This window comes from Bos indicus, chromosome 14 (assembly GCF_029378745.1).
Source record: "Bos indicus isolate NIAB-ARS_2022 breed Sahiwal x Tharparkar chromosome 14, NIAB-ARS_B.indTharparkar_mat_pri_1.0, whole genome shotgun sequence".
Lineage (NCBI taxonomy): Eukaryota > Metazoa > Chordata > Mammalia > Artiodactyla > Bovidae > Bos > Bos indicus.
In genome coordinates, this window is record NC_091773.1 from 61,635,018 (window position 1) to 61,653,954 (window position 18,937).

The following is an 18,937-nucleotide window of genomic DNA, read 5'->3' on the forward strand; positions in this document are numbered from 1 at the left end:
CTTGCCCATCACCCATGAGGTGGGGGCTACACATTCCGTCCCCTACAAGCTCATTCCAGCCTTAGGGCCTCTGCACTCGCCGGGGCTGTCCAGGAGCCCATCAGTCCCGAACGTCCACAAGGCCCGCCCTGCTTTCCACTCACAGTTGAACTCACATATCACTTCCTCAAAGAGGCCTTTCCTGAGCACCCAATCTGTTAGCCCCCACCCTATCCCCAGTCCCATCTCTTTCATTACCTAGGTTTTTGTTTGTTTTTTTTTCCCCCCATGGTGCTTACAAATATCTAAAATTACCTTGGTAATTACCATTACTATCACCATCACACCCCATCTGAACAGAAGTTCCAAGAGCAGAGTCTTGTCTGTCTGGTTCTCTTCTACAATATCTAAAACAGTGCCCCCTACCACCCACAGTGGGTGCCGAAGAGTATTTGTGGAAAGGAAGGAAGGAAAGGAGAAAGAAAGTTGCTCACTAGCTGAGAAATCCAAAACAATTCAACTGAGCTTGTGGTCTGGGGAGAGACAAGCCTGGGGTGATGAGAGAAGTGCCTGCCTTGCCACCAGATTGCCCCACGTGCAGGAAGGTCAATGGGAGGCTGTTCAAAGGTGAGAATGCAGGAGGCTCTGAATTAGGGCACTAGTCGGGGCCTAAAGAAATCAATTCAATCCAAGAGGCATTTCAGAGACAGTCTGTGGGATTTGGTTCCACATCAGATATGCAAAAAGAGAGATAAAGGTGGGTGTAAAACAAAAATAACTCTGAAGTCTTGCACCCAGATAACCAAAGGATGACTGTGGTAAACAGAGAGGGAATGCACAACAGGATAGGCAGGTGTGTAGAAGAAGAGGTTAATTTGTTTATGGGAAAACTGAATTGGAAGCACCTGGCTGACAGAAGGGTTTCCCCGGTGGCTCAGGGATAAAGAATCTGCCTGCAACCTCAGAAGACTGGGGTTTGATCCCTGAGTTGACAAGATCCATTGGAGGAGGGCATGGCAATGCACTCCAGTATTCTTGCCTGGAGAATCACATGGACAGAGGAGCCTGGCAGGCTCCAGTCTAAACGGTCGCACAGAGTCAGCCACGGCTGAAGCGACTTAGCACGCATGCACAGCTGACAGCAGCCAGATACCTTTGGAGCAGTTGGAAATATGATGATTTCCTCTTAATGAAAGAGAGCCTGGAAAGGACATGAAGAGCCACATACCTATAGGAGGAGGGTGAGGGGGAACCAGCAAAGAGGAGTCAAAAAGGGAAAATGAGGCAGAGAAAACATAAGCAGAGGTAGAAGGGAAGCTCACCAGTGGTGGGGGTGCTGAAACCAAGGGAGAAGGTTGATTTTGATCTTTGATGTGGGCAGAAGAGATTAGCCAGATCAACGCACTGCATAGAGCTCCGACTCTGCATTTACGATACCACTCTTTGTGAGAAGAGTTTCAGTAGATTCGCAGGCACATAAATCTCCTGTAATGCAATCTACTGCCTGTGAAGGAATCCATGTGGACCCATGGGCATCACCCCTGTGAGACTTGGGAAAAGGGGAAACTGCTGCAAATAGTAATTCCCATGAGGCTCACTGCGCCACAGTGATCAAGCCCTTTGTTTCTGACCCAGGAGTCTCCTGTCTTAACAGCTTCCAAGACAGTGTCACAGGCTAACTAGCCAGGTAAGATCTCAGAATTTCCACAGTTGTTAAAACTGCCATGCTCTTCTAGAACCTTGCCATTCCTTCTTCAAGGGGTGGTGTATAATTCCCTCCCTTTGAACCTGGCCAGGCTTGTGACTCACTTGTAAGCAAGAGAATGCAGGAGACGTGACACCCCCATGAGTTCCAAGGCTAGGTCATGAGAGTTAATACAGCTTCTGCCTTTATAGCTGGGACATGCACTAGAGCTCAGAACAGTTATGTAAACAATCTGACTGTCCCGAGGCCACCATGCCATGAGGAAGCCCAAACTAGCCCAGGCAGAAAGACCATATGGAGAAGCCCCCGGACTGTACACAGAGGGAAATGCCCAGCCAGCTCCAGCTGCTCCACCAGAGAGCAAAACCCCAACAATTTCATTCACTAAATAACTATAGGGACTTTTTGCTCTTCAAATATTTTGAAGAGCATCCTCCAAGGATGAAGATTTGCAACTACTGAACATGGTCAAAAAAATAGGTCTAGACATGTAAACAGATTGTATATGTCTGGGAAAAAGGCAATTTGCCCATAATCACATGAAAAGAACAGCAACCTCACTCACAGAGATGTACATTAAAACTACCCATTTTCTTACCCATTAAAGTGACAAAACTCCCTATGTTGGACAGTATACTCTGTTGGCAAAAATATGGGACAACAAGCACTTTCAGACACTGCTGATGGGAATGCAAAATGGTAGAAATCCTGTGGAGGGGGATCTGGCAATACCAGTTTGCATTCAGCCTTTGGCCGAGTCATCCCACTTTTAATAATCTATCTAAAGATACATTAGAAGAAGTGAAAAAACGCATGGACAAGACTAGCTGCCTAGTAAAAGTCTAGGGACAACCCCAGTAAACTGTGACACAGCCACAGAACGGAGTACTATGCAGTTACAAAAAAAGAACGAGTAATTTATATACTGCTTTGAAGTGGTCTCTGGAGTATACTGTTAAGTGAAAAGGCCAAGGCACAAAACAGAGGGTATAGTATGCTACCTTTTATCTTTAAAAGGGAGAACATGTGACTGTATGTGTTTGTGTGTGTGTACATATTGTATAAATACATCAAAGTGAAAGTCGCTCAGTCCTGTCCAACTCCTTGCGACGCTATGGACTATCCAGTCCATGGAATTCTCCAGGCCAGAATACTAGAGTGGGTTGCCTTTCCCTTCTCCAGGGGATCTTCCCAACCCAAGGATCAAACCCAGGTCTCCCACACTGCAGGCGGATTCTTTACCAGCTGAGCCACAAGGGAAGCCCTAAATGTAGAGGAGGGCAAAGGGTATAGAGGGCTAGAAATAGAAGTTGGACTTCTTAAATGGAGCTTGTTTTGCAGATTTGCCATTGGACCCACGTAAAATTTTTACCTAAGTATAAAACAAATTAAACTAAAATTTTCAAAAGCAACAATTTGGCCACAAAGTTTACAAATGCACTTACCTCTCTAATAGCAAGTTGATAGCTTAACCATATACAGCAAGAAATTATTTCATTTTACTGTTAAACATAGCATTATAACTATATAGTTCTATTATGCTATACCCTAAGGACAAAACCCCACAAAAATCTAAAAATATTTTCAGTAGCATATTGTTAGATATACAAAAAGTAAATAAGGACTTATAATGTTGTTAGGAACCAAGACTTTCAGCATTTAAAAAGAAAAGAATATAAAATAAATAAGGAAAGCCCTACAATTGAAAATTTTGAACTGATAAAATCAATACAAATATCTCTTGAAAAAAGAAAACAGGGAGGAGGGTTCAGGATGGGGAACACATGTATACCTGTGGCAGATTCATTTCGATATTTGGCAAAACCAATACAATATTGTAAAGTTTAAAAATAAAATAAAATTAAAAAAGAAAAAGAAAACAACTCCTAGCTCTGTCCACTGCAAAGGTTCATAAACAACAAACCCAATAGCAATGAACACTCCAAGTGCCCAAGCTGTAGTCTCTAAATATCATATTTCAATGAAAAGAACCAGGACTCCTCAGGGAAATGGTTAATTCCAAGTCTAGCACAGGAAAAAATACAATATAAGTCTAGAAAAAATATCACAGCAGAAAGCAAGGACTATCAAAGACCGAGTTGTGTATAAAGGAATTGAACTGAGAAGCTCCCTTTCATCAAAGATGGAACCGTTTAGAAACATACACATACATAGATAATAATAGGTGCAACAAACTAAAACTCATCAAATATGCTAAAAATCCATGAATTCATAATGATATTTCCACTTTCGGAGGAAACCAGGAAAAAAATTCAGTTCAGTTCAGTTCAGTAGTTCAGTCGTGTCCGACTCTTTGCGACCCCATGAATTGCAGCACGCCAGGCCTCCCTGTCCATCACCAACTCCTGGGGAAAGAAGTGGACATTTAACTGCCTTTTCAGGGAAACCAAAAGGGCAACAAGGAAAAGTTATTCTTTATAAAATATCTAATGAATGTTGAAGAAATGTTAGAATGTCACCATTTTGCAATTCCTAATAAAATAACTGATGTGAGCAATGATTATCAATAACTGAAAGCTAACAAGGAACTTAACAGTGGATGGTTATTAGATTGTCACAGGCAATCTTAACAACAGAAAATTGAGAGATAACCAGATAAACATCAACCAAACACAACGTGTGGACATTGCTTGCATCCCAATTCAAACCAACTGTAGAAAAAACATTATGAGGTCATGGGTGAGATTTGGCCAGTGAATGAATCTGGTTATATCAGAGGTATTTTCATCAATTTTTTAGGTATGCTAATGGTATTGCAGTTCAGTTGAAACATAGAATTGATGATATTACATTTCAACCTACAAAAATAACAGTTTCATATAATTCAACGTTGTATCTTTTTAAAAAGAATCCTTATGTTTTAGACAGCCATACTAAAGTATTTAAGGATGAAGTTACACGACTTCCCAAACTTGCTTCAAAATAATCCAGTGGGTGAACACAGATGGACGCATAAAGGAGACAAGACTTGTTGTGTGTTGATAATGTTGAAGCTGGATTATGATGGTACAAAGGGGTTCATTACACTATTCTCCCAGTTTGAAGTATGTGTATTCATTTGTATAGTTTTAAAGTTTTAAACTTTTATGTAAGTTGAAATGTTAATGTTAAAAATGCCTGAGGATACTTCAATAAAAATAAGTAAACAAAATCTTTTAAAAAGAAAAAAGAAAGTGCCTAAGGCTATGATTGTGGAGTTCCAGAATTGTTTTGAGCAATTGCAACCAGTTGGTATCTGCTGGGAAGCATCCATGCTCAATTGAAACTATAATCGGTACGTGGGTGTCTGCTGCTGCTGCTGCTAAGTCGATTCAGTCGTGTCCGACAATGTGCAACCCCATAAACGGCAGCCCACCAGGCTGCCCCATCCCTGGGATTCTCCAGGCAAGAACACTGGAGTGGGTTGCCATTTCCTTCTCCAATGCATGAAAGTGAAAAGTGAAAGTGAAGTTTCTTAGTCGTGTCCGACTCTTAGCAACCCCATGGACTGCAGCCCACCAGGCTCCTCCATCCATGGGATTTTCCAGGCAAGAGTACCAGAGTGGGGTGCCATTGCCTTCTCCGGTGGGTGTCTGCACACATGTTTAAATCACCTTGTCATATGAGATTTTATTACATTTCCCACTGCTGTCAGTGCAAGAGACCTGGGTTTGATCTCTGGGCTGGGAAGATCCCCTGGAGAAGGAAATGGCATCCCATTCCAGTATTCTTGGCTGGAAAATCCCATGGACAGAGGAGCCTGGCGGGCTACAGTCCATCAGGTCACAAGAGTCGGACATGACTTAGCGACTAAACCACCAAACCACATGCGATTTGGGGATTCCACGAATAATCAGTGTTTGAATTTTGAATTCACATGCAAAAGAAAAAAGGCTATGGGCAAACTCTCCCTGGACTCCTTTTTAACATTTTTGGCAGCTTCTATTTAAATGATGCCTTTTCTCTAAGTTCACTGCATGTTTTCTGAAGCCATATGTAATGGCTAGATGCCCCTGCCTCTACAAAGGAAACACCTGATTCAGAAAAGTAAACATCGTAACAGCAACCAGCTGCCCAGAACTATCATCAACCATATGGTGAGCAGAGCTCAGAGAGACACAGCAACTTTTTAAACACCCCAACTCTGGCCTTACAGCCCATGGCAAGAACTGGGTGTTAAGGAATGGTGAGCAGAGCTCGGAGAGACACAAGGAAATGACTGATTATTCCTCTCACCTCCCAGCAGCAGCTCCGCACCCACAGAAGAAGCACAGGATGCAGCTGGGAAAAAGCCTTTCATGCAGCAGCAGCTGCCTCGCGGCTCTGAATCAACAGCGACCCGTGATGAAGGGACAGAAGGATTCCAACATTCCTGGAGACCCAAGGCAGGGACACCTCCTGAGACAACCAGGAACCCCAACTTTACTCTGGGTGATGCTGTGACAAGGTTTTCTTCCCAGATCCCACTCAACCCAAGAGGGCGTGTGTGCATGCTAAATCACTTCAGTTTTGTCCGACTATGCAACCCCATGGATGCAGCATGCCAGGGCTTTCCTGTCCTTCACTATCTCCCGGAGGTTGCTCAAACTCATGTCCATTGAGTCGGTGATGCCATCCAATCATCTCATCCTCTGTTGTCCCCTTCTCCTCCTGCCTTCAATCTTTCCCAGCATCAGGATCTTTTCCAATGAGTTGGCTCTTCACATGAGGTAGCCACAATACTGGAGCTTCAGCTTCAGCATCAGTCCCTCCAATGAATATTCAGGGTTGATTTCCTTTGGGATTGACTGGTGTGATACTCTTGCAGTCCAGGGGACTCTCAAGAGTCTTCTCCAACACCACAGTTCGAAAGTGTTCAGCCTTCTTTATGGTCCAACTCTCACATCCATACATGACTACTGGAAAAACCATAGCTTTGACTAGACAAACCTTTGTAATGACTTTGCTTTTTAATACGCTGTCTAGGTTTGTCATGACTTTTCTTCCAAGGATCAAGTGTCTTTTAATTTCATGGCTGCAGTCACTGTCCACAGTGATTTTGGAGCCTAAGAAAATAAAGTCTGTCACTGTTCCTGCTTGGCAGGCAGATTCTTTACCACTGAGCCACTAGGGAAGCTGCATAATAAGATACCTAATACCTTAATGACCTAATGTTATCAGGGACACCTTACTAGTCTTTCAAAACTGCCTTCCAGGTGAGAAAAGCACTTAATCCCATTTATTCACTCATTCCACAAACATTGTTTCAGGGCTTACTGTATATGCTGAGCTTGCCAGAGGTGTGCTTGAGGGCAAGGACTGCTGCTAAGTCGCTTCAGTCATGTCCAACTCTGTGCAACCCCATAGACGGCAGCCCACCAGGCTCCCCTATCCCTGGGATTCTCTAGGCAAGAATACTGGAATGGGTTGCCATTTCCTTCTCCAATGCATGAAAGTGCAAAGTCAAAGTAAAGTCACTCAGTCGTGTCCGACTCTTAGGGACCCCATGGACTGCAGCCTATCAGGCTCCTCTGTCCATGGGATTTTCAGGCAAGAGTACTGGAGTGGGGGGCCATTGCCTTCTCCAGAGGGCGAGGACTAGTAACCGCAAACCTTGTTCTTTTCTCCCTTCCACTCGGCCTTTGGGATGAAAGACACTGGCTCCTAAACCTGACTCAGCCTCAGAATCACAGGAGTGAGCATTGGTACATGGCCACGCTCACTGATTGTATCTTTTCCTTTGGTGGCTTCAGTGCTAAAAACTGCAAAGTTGAGTAGCTGCAACAGAGATCAACGGCCCACTTAGCCTGAAATGTTTACCATCTGACCCTTCACAGAAAAGTTTTCCCAGCCTCTGATCTAGAATCTCCCTTCTCTCTGAGAGGTCCAAGCATCACTCGGGAGCTTATTAGAAACGCAGGATCTTGGCCCCACCACTGACAGAGGGAATTCCACTCAGTGCAGACCTAAAGAAGCTATTAAATGTGCAGGAGTTCTGGCCCCACCCACCTACCATGTCTGAAGCCCCAGGGACGGGGGGCAGGCTTTATTTTAGGTTCGCCAAGAGAACCTGATATGCAGCCCTTGGGCAAGATGCCTCACCTCCCTGACTTCCCCAATCTGTAAAATGGGGTAGTAGCACTAGGTACCAAATACACAAGGCCTGGCATGTCCTCTGCACACAGTTTACCAGAAGCCACACTCACAGGCAGGGGTTGTGACTGTGAGTGTTGGCACACACATCATTTATCTCCCAGCAAGCAAATCTGAGCCTGACTGCTACGATGACTGTCCTTGAAAAGTGATTCTTGGATGTAATAATCAAGTGTGGCCTTGTGGTCAAACACCGCTGTTGTTTATGGAGATGTTTAAGCCTGAACGGTCCCTCCTGTGATCGGCACCAGCCCATCGCCACTTCCCTTGTAACTGCTGCTGCACCCTGTTGCTATGACGACCAGTTTCACAAACAGCCCTGCCATTTTCTACAAATCCTTTCGGTTTCCCCATGCCCTAAAGTCCAGCAGCCCTAGAGATAATAGCGGGGTGATTTTTTTTTTAACTTTCACAGGAAATACTGTCAATTCTTTAAACGAGCCAATTGGCTGTCTGCTGCTCCCCTAGCAGGAGCCCCCGGCCTGGGCCTTAGAGTCACCCTGCACAGTGAACCTGCACAAATGTTCCCACTCATTGGAAACGGGTGCCACAGAGGATCTGTGGGCACATCAGCTTCCGGCTGGCATCAACTTTACAAGAAAATGAAGCAGCAAAGAAAGAAGTGGCCACCACATATCTCTGTACACAGCAGAGTCTGATATCAAGAGACCATTTTAAAAGATTTCAATTTGAGTTATTGCTGCGTTATTTCTAAGATTAGCTCAATATTGGCACACGTAACTTTTTCAGCAAATATTCACCTTTATGAATTCATTTGACACGGGGGAATGCTGAAAACAATTATTATTAGAATGTGTTATTATTACAGCAAACTCTTAATGCTAGTCATTATGTTATCTGGGTTTCTGGCAGACCTGCCTCCCCCTCACTTCCTCTTCTCCTTTCCCTTGGCTCCTGCTAATCCTCTCTCCTCTCTGACACAGTCTTAGGATTAAAGGGACAGCACCTGCTTGCAGTCTACCTAGTCTCTGCTCTCCCCTTTTTTCTCTTGGCACAAGGACCCGCTACTTTTAAGGCGTCATGAACCCAGCTAAAAGTTTTGACTTCCTAGACTCTAGAAGCCTGTGACAGCCATATAACATGCTTCTGGCCAATGAGAAGTGTAAGCAAATTTACTGGGTCCTGAGAAATCTACTGTTTTACAGATTAAAAAAAAAAAAAAACTTAGGCGGAATGCTTCTTTCTACATTTTCCCCTTCTTCCTACCTAAAATAAGATGTCATAGTAACTTGCAACTATGAGGACGAAATCCACACACCAAGGATGGCAAAATAATAAGCTCAAAGAGCCCAGGTCCTGGATAGCAGCCTTAAGTGGTGGTGTGGCTCCTGACCTCCAGACTTTCTGTTAAGTGGGAAAGATAATGGAACCACCTGTGATGGCCTCACCTATTGTTACATTAAGAAGCAACCCCATCAGTGCGCTGAGAATCCAAACAGGCAGATGTGAGGAGAGAGGATGGCTAAAGACGTTTAAAAATGCTGAAGTGGCAAGAAGGATGCACAGCAGGTGACTGGAGGGAAAGATGAGAGAATTCACAGCAAGTCTTTGATGTTTTTAGCATTCAGAGGGCAAGAAACAATGTCGGGAGTGTCACATACAGACTAAAACAGCATTTTAATAAGGAATTAATAGAACTGCCAAGAACTGGTAAGAACACTGAGGTTCCAGGCATGACCCTGGATGCAATCACCAACACTCATCACTTTCAACAGCAACTCTGGGCAACACAGAAACAGAGGAGGGGTGACCCTGGCTTTGAAGTTGGCACAGTAAGCTCAGAGCAAGACTGAGGAGGTAAAAGGATCCTGGGTGCTAGGAGAGGCAGTACGTCCTTCATATTTGTGAGCACATTAATTCTGCAATGATTCCCGTCCTACAACGTGGAAAGCGAAACCCAGAGAAGCTAAGAAACTTGCTCAAGTCACACAGCTGGGAAATGTCTGTTGTTAAAGTCTAATTCCTTAACCACCAAACTATACCATCTGCGAGCAAAATAACGAGGAGGAGGAGGATGAAGAAGAGAACGGTCAGGACATGGTCACATGAGAAGGACGCTGTAAACAGACAGATCTGGCGAGGTGGTGTGGTGTGTGTGGCTGTCTCACAGGCTGCTGCAGGGACTGAGAAGAGAAGGGCAGGAACTTTGGGACTGGATTTCCAGGCTGAAGGGCATCTGGTTAGGAGCAGCTGACTCAGCCTTGCCCAACTGGCTGTTAACATGCCCAGAAGACAGAAAAAGACCAAGACTCACAACAATCCCTAAAGTGAAGACTAACAGACAACTTAATCCAGAATCTGAGAGAAATGGGCACTATTCATAGAGAAGATGGACTAGATTAAGAAAAATCTACTGCTTCCTGGCTTTGCTTCATTACACAGAAGCCACACGGCAAGATGTAGGCAGACACTCAGTACCTATCCCATCTGACACAGAGACCCAGAGCTGGAGCATATGGGGTTGGAGCAACCCCAACATTGGGCAACCAACCTGCATGACCTCGTGGGCATTTGAGACTCACACAGAGAGCTGGTCCACATACACATCATGTTTCTACATCCATAAAGCAACCACAAATCCCAGAAAACAGCTGGGCAGAATATAAAACAGCATCCTCAACCTGAGCGAATTGTAGTGAGGTGGAAGGGAGGTGAAAGGGACGTGAAGGGATTACATACAATGGATTCACACTACACATCAGCCTAGTATGTAATGTGTTGTTGTTGTTGAGTCTCTAAGTCATGTCCAACTCTTTTGCAACCCCATGGACTGTAGCCTTCCAGGCTCCTCTGTCCATGGGGATTCTCCAGGCAAGAATACTGGACTGGGTTGCCATTTCCTTCTCCAGGGGACCTTTCTGATCCAGTGATCGAACTTCATCTCCTGCATTGGCAGGCAGATTCTTTTACCACTGAACCACCAGGGAAGCCTGCAGTATGTAATTAACCTGAATTCAACTACATTGCCTAGAAAAATAAAGGAAGAAAAATCCCTTCACCTATCCATGGTCTTCACTGCTTGCTCTTCCCCTATTCCATCTAGACTTTGGCTGTCACCATCTGTAACTAAGGGGCTTCCTAGGTGGCGCTAGTGGTAAAGAACCTGCCTGTCAATGCAGGAGAACTAAAACACAATTCAATCCCTGGGTCGAGAAGATTCCCCAGAGGAGGAAATGGCAACCCACTCCAGTATTCTTGCCTGGAAAACCCACGGACAGAGAAGCTGGGCAGGCTACAGTCCATGGGGTGCCAAAGAGTCGGACACGACTAAAGTGACTTAACACAGCATCTGTACCTAAATATTTTTTTGAACACAAGGAGAAAAAAGGTTTTTTACCTCCTTGGCCTTTGGGCTTCCAAGCAACTTGAAGGCTCTTTTACATATCCCCCAACCAAACTTTAAACATAACCCCTACAGAAGATGCAACACACACCATATACACCTAGATTCACGACCTAAGGATGAAACCTAAATGCTATGGAGGTGTGTTTCCTTCTGTGTGCTTCTCTGCACTTTTTAAATTCTCTGAAGGAATATCCATTGCATTTGAAACCAGGAAAAAAGATTATTCTGCCCAAAGACTGCTCCATCTGTAACAAGCCCATCAAGTGAGTGGGATGCAGGTGATTCTCTGGGCAGCTCCGGCAGCCCTGCTCAGGGGCACTCAGCACCGGCAGGGGTGGCATCTGTGCCACAGGGCTGTGGGCATCATTTCAAGGACTCATGTCCTCGCCTTGAGAATGCTGGCAGGAGGCTCCCACTCCAAGTGGTTCGCATTTTCAAATAAGCCAAAGGCAGATGTGGTGGAGGAGAGCCCTAAATTTGTGCTCAGTAGTTAGCACTGCCCTGGATTTAGAAACAAGAGATCTGGATTCTGACCTGGGTGCTTCTATTTCCTGGATAGGTGACCCCACTCAATCTCTTTTATTATTTCTATTGTGTTTTTTTTTAATTTTCTTCATAATTGATTCACAATGTCGTGTTTAAACCACTCAGTCTCTTAAGCTCACTAAGCCTCAGTTTTTCCTCATCTAGTAGATGTTGATAGCAATGATGTATGAGGTTTAGAGAGTTATGAATACTAACGTCTCTTATTCGTGTCCAACTCTTTGGGACCCCATAGACTGTAGCCCAGCAGGCTCCTCTGTCCATGGGATTCTCCAGGCAAGAACACTGGAGTGGGTTGCCATTTTCTTTTCCAGGGAATACTAATATCCCCAAAGAAAAATGCTCACTTATAGTAGATGCTCAGTAAATGGTATTTGAATATAAATGACACGGAAAGAGAGGCAATCTCAGAAGGAAGTGTGAGGTAGTGACCACAGAAATCCTCTTGCTATTTCCAAATGTTCCGTGCGTGTCTGGGCTCACAAGAACATTTCTATCAGTTTTCTGTGGCTGTAACAAAGTACCACAAGCTGGGGGGCTTAACAGAAATGTCTCGTCACAGTTCTGGACGCTAGAAGTATGAGACCAAGGTGTTGGCGGGGTTCATTTCTTCTGTGGGCTGTGACAGAGACTGCTTCACGCCTCTCCTGCAACTTCTGCTGGGTGGCTGGCCACCTTTGGCCTTCCTTGCTTTCAGTGCCTGCCTTGGTCTTCACATGGCATTCTCTCTGAGCGTCTGTCTGTGTGTTCACATTTCCCTTTTCATAAGGACACCAGTCACATTGGATTACAGCCTACTGTAATGACCTCATTTTAACGTGATTACTTCTGTAAGAACTCTATCTCCTGAAAAGGTTACATTTTGGAAGAGAACATAGGCAAACATTCTCTGACATAAACCCATAAATTGTACCAATGTTTTCTTAGCTCAGTCTCCCAAGGCAATAGAAAAAAATAAAAATAAACAAATGGGACCTAATCAAACTTATAAGCTTTTGCACAGCAAAGGAAATCAAAACCAAAACAGAAAGACAACCTATGGACTGGGAGAAGATATTTGCAAGTGATGCAACCAACAAGGACTTAATTTCCAGAATATATAAACAGCTCATTAAACGCAATAATAAAAAACCAAACAACCCAATCAAAAAATGGGCATAAAAAGATATTTCTCCAAAGAAGACATTCAGATGGCTTGACAGGCACATGAAAAAATGATCAACATCACTAAGTATTAGACAAATGCAAATCAAAACCACAAGGAGATACCACCTCACACCAGTCAGAGGAGCCATGATCAAAAAGCCTACAGATGACAAATGCTGCAGAGAGTGTGAAGAAAAATGAGACTTCTTACACTGTTGGTGGGAATGTGAATTGGTATAGCCATTATGAAGAACAACATGTGTTGCGGTCTCTTACAGACCGGGACCTGGTGGACTTGAGTCGACCAAAAGAAAGAGAGAAAAAGAGAGAGAGAGAGCAGTATCTCTTGGGTTACATAGAAAACCAATAAAGCCCCCACACACAGGACTTGTACCACTCGCAAAGGCACAGGGTGTCCTCTCAAGGAGGTCTTGAAACCCCAGACGAGAAAGTGCACTTGGCAGGTTTTGACGCTCCGACGAGAATGAAGACAGAAAGGCCGTGGGGGACCCAAGTCTCTAGTGGAGCTCCCAGGCTAATCCAAAAGATGGAGGTGGGAACAAGCCAGTGTGACCGCTGCTCTCACCGGGCTGGACAAAGGGGCTGGAGAGCCTGGGGCAGGACGAGCGGCCACCCAGGAGACCAGGGTCATGAGAGGTGAGATTCCCAGATGTTGATGAAAAGCCCGGGTTTGTTGCCACCTGTTTCTTGAAGTGATTTTTGCAAAACCACCCTTATAACAAATGAGCTTGTGTTTGGCAAAGCCGGTGTAGAGAGGGGGGAGGTTTTCTTACTATGCAACCCACCAGGTGGACAAGAACCTGAAAAGGAAGAGCGGGTAGAACTCCTGAGGAAAGGAAACATCAACTCTGGGGACTACAGGAAGAACGAAATGGATACAGACAAGTTTTAGGAGATGTATTCATTCAACAGAGGTAGCTTGAGGTCCTACTGTGGCCAGGCCCAGTGTTAGGAGCAGGACTACAATGGCCAGTGGAAAGACCCCTTCCCTGTCATTCCCAAGAGTACATGCCTTAACCAATAATTATTTGACTGTCTTGTAATAACCTAAATGGAAAAGAATCTGAAAAAGGATATATACACACACACATATATGTATTATATATTAGCTTGGCCAAAAAGTTAATTTGGGCTTTTTTGTACCATCGTACGGAAAACTTGAACAAACTTTTTGACCAACCAAACATATATAAAAAGTCACTTCTCTGTACACTTAAAACTATCACAACATTGCAATTTAACTATACTCCAATTCTAAAAACTGTTTGAAAATATTACCAAGTGGTACTATCTGACCTGCCTCTTGAGAAATCTGTATGCAGGTCAGGAAGCAACAGTTAGAACTGGGCATGGAACAACAGACGGGTTCCAAATAGGAAAAGGAGTATATCAAGGCTGTATATTGTCACCCTGCTTATTTAACTTCTATGCAGAGTACATCATGAGAAACGCTGGACTGGAAGAAACACAAGCTGGAATCAAGATTGCCGGGAGAAATATCAATAACCTCAGATATGCAGATGACACCACCCTTATGGCAGAAAGTGAAGAGGAACTAAAAAGCCTCTTGATGAAAGTGAAAGAGGAGAGTGAAAAAGTTGGCTTAAAGCTCAACATTCAGAAAACAAAGATCATGGCATCCGGTCCCATCACTTCATGGGAAATAGATGGGGAAACAGTGGAAACAGTGTCAGACTTTATTTTTTTGGGCTCCAAAATCACTGCGGATGGTGACTGCAGCCATGAAATTAACAGACGCTTACTCCTTGGAAGGAAAGTTATGACCAACCTAGATAGCATATTCAAAAGCAGAGACATTACTTTGCCAACAAAGGTTCGTCTAGTCAAGGCTATGGTTTTTCCTGTGGTCATGTATGGATGTGAGAGTTGGACTGTGAAGAAGGCTGAGCGCTGAAGAATTGATGCTTTTGAACTGTGGTGTTGGAGAAGACTCTTGAGAGTCCCTTGGACTGCAAGGAGATCCAACCTGTCCATTCTGAAGGAGATCAGCCCTGGGATATCTTTGGAAGGAAAGATGCTAAAGCTGAAACTCCAGTACTTTGGCCACCTCATGTGAAGAGTTGACTCATTGGAAAAGACTCTGATGCTGGGAGGGATTGGGGGCAGGAGGAGAAGGGGACGACAGAGGATGAGATGGCTGGATGGCATCACTGACTCGATGGACATGAGTCTGAGTGAACTCCAGGAATTGGTGAGGGACAGGGAGGCCTGGCGTGCTGCGATTCATGGGGTCGCAAAGAGTCAGACATGACTGAGCAACTGAACTGAACAGTCTACAGGTCCAGCTGGTGGAGAGGGAGGCTTACCCACCACGAAGTCAGAGGTCAATTCTCCACAGGCACCCTCACTCAGGGAGTGGATCGGGGTCATCGGCTGTGTGCAGCCTGCAGGGGCAGTCCTGTTTACGAACGGAGGTCTCCTGCAGGGGTCTGTGCACACGGGCCCCTCCCCAGGCAGAATGAATGACTCAGTCCTCTGCACTCCCCTAGCTCCCTCCCCTCCTGCTGTTCTAGAGGGCTCTCCTCTGCCCTTGGAGGAGTCTGCTGCTGCTGCTAAGTTGCTTCAGTCATGTCCAACTCTGTGCGACCCCATGGATGGCAGCCCACCAGGCTAGGTTAAACTTATTCAGGTGAGCAAACATCAGCAGCAAGAGATGTAAGGCAGAGAAAGCAGGAGGCAACTTAGGAAGACTGGACAGGAGGAGGGCAGGTTTAGATCAAGTGCCTACTCATTCAGAGGACCCCAACGGGCGGCTCCATAGTTTGCTAAGATACAAAGATGAATGAGTCCACTCCCTGCACTCAGAGCTCCTGAGGCTGGGGTGGCCAGAAAAAAAAGTGGTTTCAATGTGATACTAAAAGAGAGTGACCAGAGGCCCAGAAAGAAAGGACTCTTGAGGACTGAGGGAGCTGGGGGCAGGAAATGTGAAGGGACAGGGAGGCTGTGCAGTGCAGACTGGACAACTTACCAAATCCCATCTGCCTTGAACAGTGACCCTCTCCAGCTCCAGAATTCTAGCCATGAAGCCATTAGTGATGATTTTGTTGTTGTTTAGTCACTCAGTTGTGTCCAACTCTTTGCCACCCCATGGACTGTAGTCTGTCAGGCTCCTCTGTCCATAGGATTTCCCAGGCAAGAATACTGGAGTGGGTTGCCATTTCCTTTTCCAGGAGGTCTTTCCAACGCAGGAATCGAACCTGTGTTTCCTGAGCCATCAGGGAAGCCCAGTGATGTTTTTACAATATGAATTATCCTAAATCCTGGTTTTCCTTTTGTCCCCCCATCAGAAAAGAGTTGATGGGAACAGGAATATGTGTCGTCTGGCTTCTTACCACACAATCACTGTGGACCAGTGCAGTGCCCCCAGAAGCCTGGAACTGAATTAACAGGTGGCACATGGGCAGAGGGTGGGTAAGACCCGGGGAGTAGGAGGGAAGAAAAAAATAAACAACGCTGGCTAATCTCCCAGGGTGACTGAAGCCCAGGGAATGCTCGGTTCCATGCTGACCTTCAGAAATGTTTCCTCTCCTCTGAGGCTGATGGAAATTTCTGGGGAATTGAAATGATCCTGCCCATCTAAAAGTCTTGCCAATTTTAGGGCTCTGCTGCTCTGAGACAGCAGTTGAGCCATTCCTGTGAATGACTCAGGTCTTCAGGACCACCTGCCTGGCAGGGCTGTCCCACGTATGGCAGGGTACCACGAATGAGCGTGATTGTCCCAGGTCCCACCTGTTGCAGATCTCATGATGCATGATGGGACATGACTCAGGATGGCAGAGTAACAAATGAATAAGTATTGGAAACAAATAAATATGGACATATTTAGCCATCCCATAATAACTCTCCCACACTTGTACACATGTACAGACACACATATACTTCCAGTCACCAAGGCAACCATTCCCTGAAGCTGTATTTTGTTCTTTTCCACATTAGATATTTTCAACCTTATTTCCTAGGAGTGTAGCTCTGGTCTTTTGAGTCTCTCCTGAGGAAGTACCTCAGTACACCTCCTTGGGACATGCTGTTATATCTAACATTTTCCAGGTCAGTTTTGAAGGCTCATGTCTTATCCTCTTTCTGACATTGAATTCAGCCAACACACCATTTGAAAAGGCACTGAAAGCATCAGCAACACAAAATGACCATTACGATTGCTACTGTGAGTCAGAGAAATTAGAGACAAAGGTAGTGTTTGCCTTGCACAGTTTTCCCTGACAATTCTCGCTTTAAAAAAAAGGGTGGGGGGGATCACAAAGTTCACGTGAAAAAGGAGCCAGTGTGGTTCCAACAGATGGAGACAGAATCTCAGGATTAAAAGGGACAGCTCTTATTTTGGAGGCAGGAATTTAGGACTAAGGATGGTTTAAGAGCAGTTGTTGACATTTCTTTCCTCCTCCTTATGACATATGTTACTCTTCAAATTAACCTCATTTTCTGTTTTAGATTTCAATATTTTAAAATGCCAGCAACACAAAGGGGTCAGGAAACAGTTAAAACATTCTTATACAAATATTAATATGGCTTTTGACAACATCCATGTAATAAGCAAGGAAGTTTTTTCCTTTTAACATCACCAACGCGTTCATGATTAAAGGTCAGTCTGTGGCAACAGTTAATCTAATTTCATCTCTACGCTACAATCATTACTCTCTGCTTTAAAAAAAAAAAAAAAAAATCTTATTTGTCACTGGTCCAAAAAGTTCTCTGCATATCCTTCTGTCAGATTTCTGCCAGAGGGGGAATGGTACGAGTATTTAATTTACAGTCGTAATCCACTCTCATGCGCTGCCTCTTATTAAGCGTCGGGGCACAGTGGAGTGGAGAGGTAAGTCTTCACTAGGAAACAACTGCTTGTAAAGTAGCTTAAGCGCAGAACTGGTGATGGTGCGGCCGGCGTTTATTATGCCCTGAACTAGGGCTCTGGTTTTCAAAACCCGAGACGGGAGAAAAGGTGAGAGCCGCGAGGAAGACTGCACCCAGGTAACCTGCGTCAGTCTATACATCAACGGAGAGAGGGGCAAGAGGCCAGTGGATGGAGAGCCTCGGCCGCGTGCACAGTGGCCAGAACCCGGCGAAGGCGCATCCCAGGGGCGGGAGGCGTGGGTGGGCTGCGGAGAAGGCGTGCGAGCCGGGCGCGCAGTCCTCCCACCCCATCAGTCCCTGCCAATGAGCGGGCACAGGCGGGGGCCCGGAGGTGCGGGGTTTCCCGGAGGCTCGGGGATTAACTCAGCTTCCCTGAGGGTCTCTGGTTGGCCCACCCCCTCCCTGGGCCTGGGCGGGTCAGTCACAAGGCAGGTCCCGTCTGTCTGTCTGCCTGTCTCCCGCCTCTCCCTCCCACCACTACCGCCGCCGCCGGTCCGCACCGAACGCTCCGGGGGTCTGGGCTGGCCCTGGCGCCCCGCGTGCCCCCGCCTCCCGGAGCCGGGCGCACTCACCCGCGTGCAGGCCGCCCGCCTCGGGGCCGCTGTCCGGGGCGGCGTTGCTGGGCTGCGCGTCCGAGTCGGTGTAGGTGAGCCAGGTGGACTCCGTCTCCCGAGTCCAGCTCTCGTAGTAGCGGGGCTCGATGGCATCCGCCCGGCTCCCGCCGCAGCCCATCGTCCCTCCCGCGCTGCGGGCGCGCCCGGCGGCCGCTGGGCTTTTGGTTCCGGCGGCGGCTCAGCCCCGGCGGCGCAGCCCTGGCCCGCGAAGAGGCGGCGGCGGCGGCGGCATCGGGTCCCCGTGCCAGCCCTCCCGCCCGCGCCGCAGCCAGGCGCCCGCCGCCCCCTCCGCCGCGCCAACTCCCTGCGCCCCTCCTCTCCTCCTCCAAGGCCCTCCTCTTCCCCACCTCTCGGCCCCCTGCCGCCCCTCGCCCTTGCCGCGCCCCCTACCTGTCCTCAATTCAAATTCTCCCCCGCATCCTCCCTGGGGGCGCCCAGCCGACCCGGGGACTCAGGAGCGACGGCCTGGGAATGGGAGGGGGCGAGGGGTGGATGTCCCTCCAGGGGTTCAGCCCCTCCAGCTGGGGTTATGGCTCCCAGGCT

At 46.4% G+C, this 18,937-nt stretch overlaps 1 protein-coding gene across 1 annotated transcript in view; it reads right to left on the reverse strand.

Moving 5' to 3' along the window:
* The window catches only part of BAALC (BAALC binder of MAP3K1 and KLF4), an 87,263-nt gene extending 68,612 nt beyond the window's left edge, over nucleotides 1-18,651 (reverse strand). The window contains exon 1 of the mRNA XM_019974141.2: nucleotides 18,353-18,651. Coding sequence (XP_019829700.2) covers nucleotides 18,353-18,512 — 160 coding nt within the window. The 5' untranslated portion in view covers nucleotides 18,513-18,651. The remainder of the gene's footprint in view (nucleotides 1-18,352) is intronic.
* Between the last annotated feature and the right edge of the window lie 286 nt (nucleotides 18,652-18,937).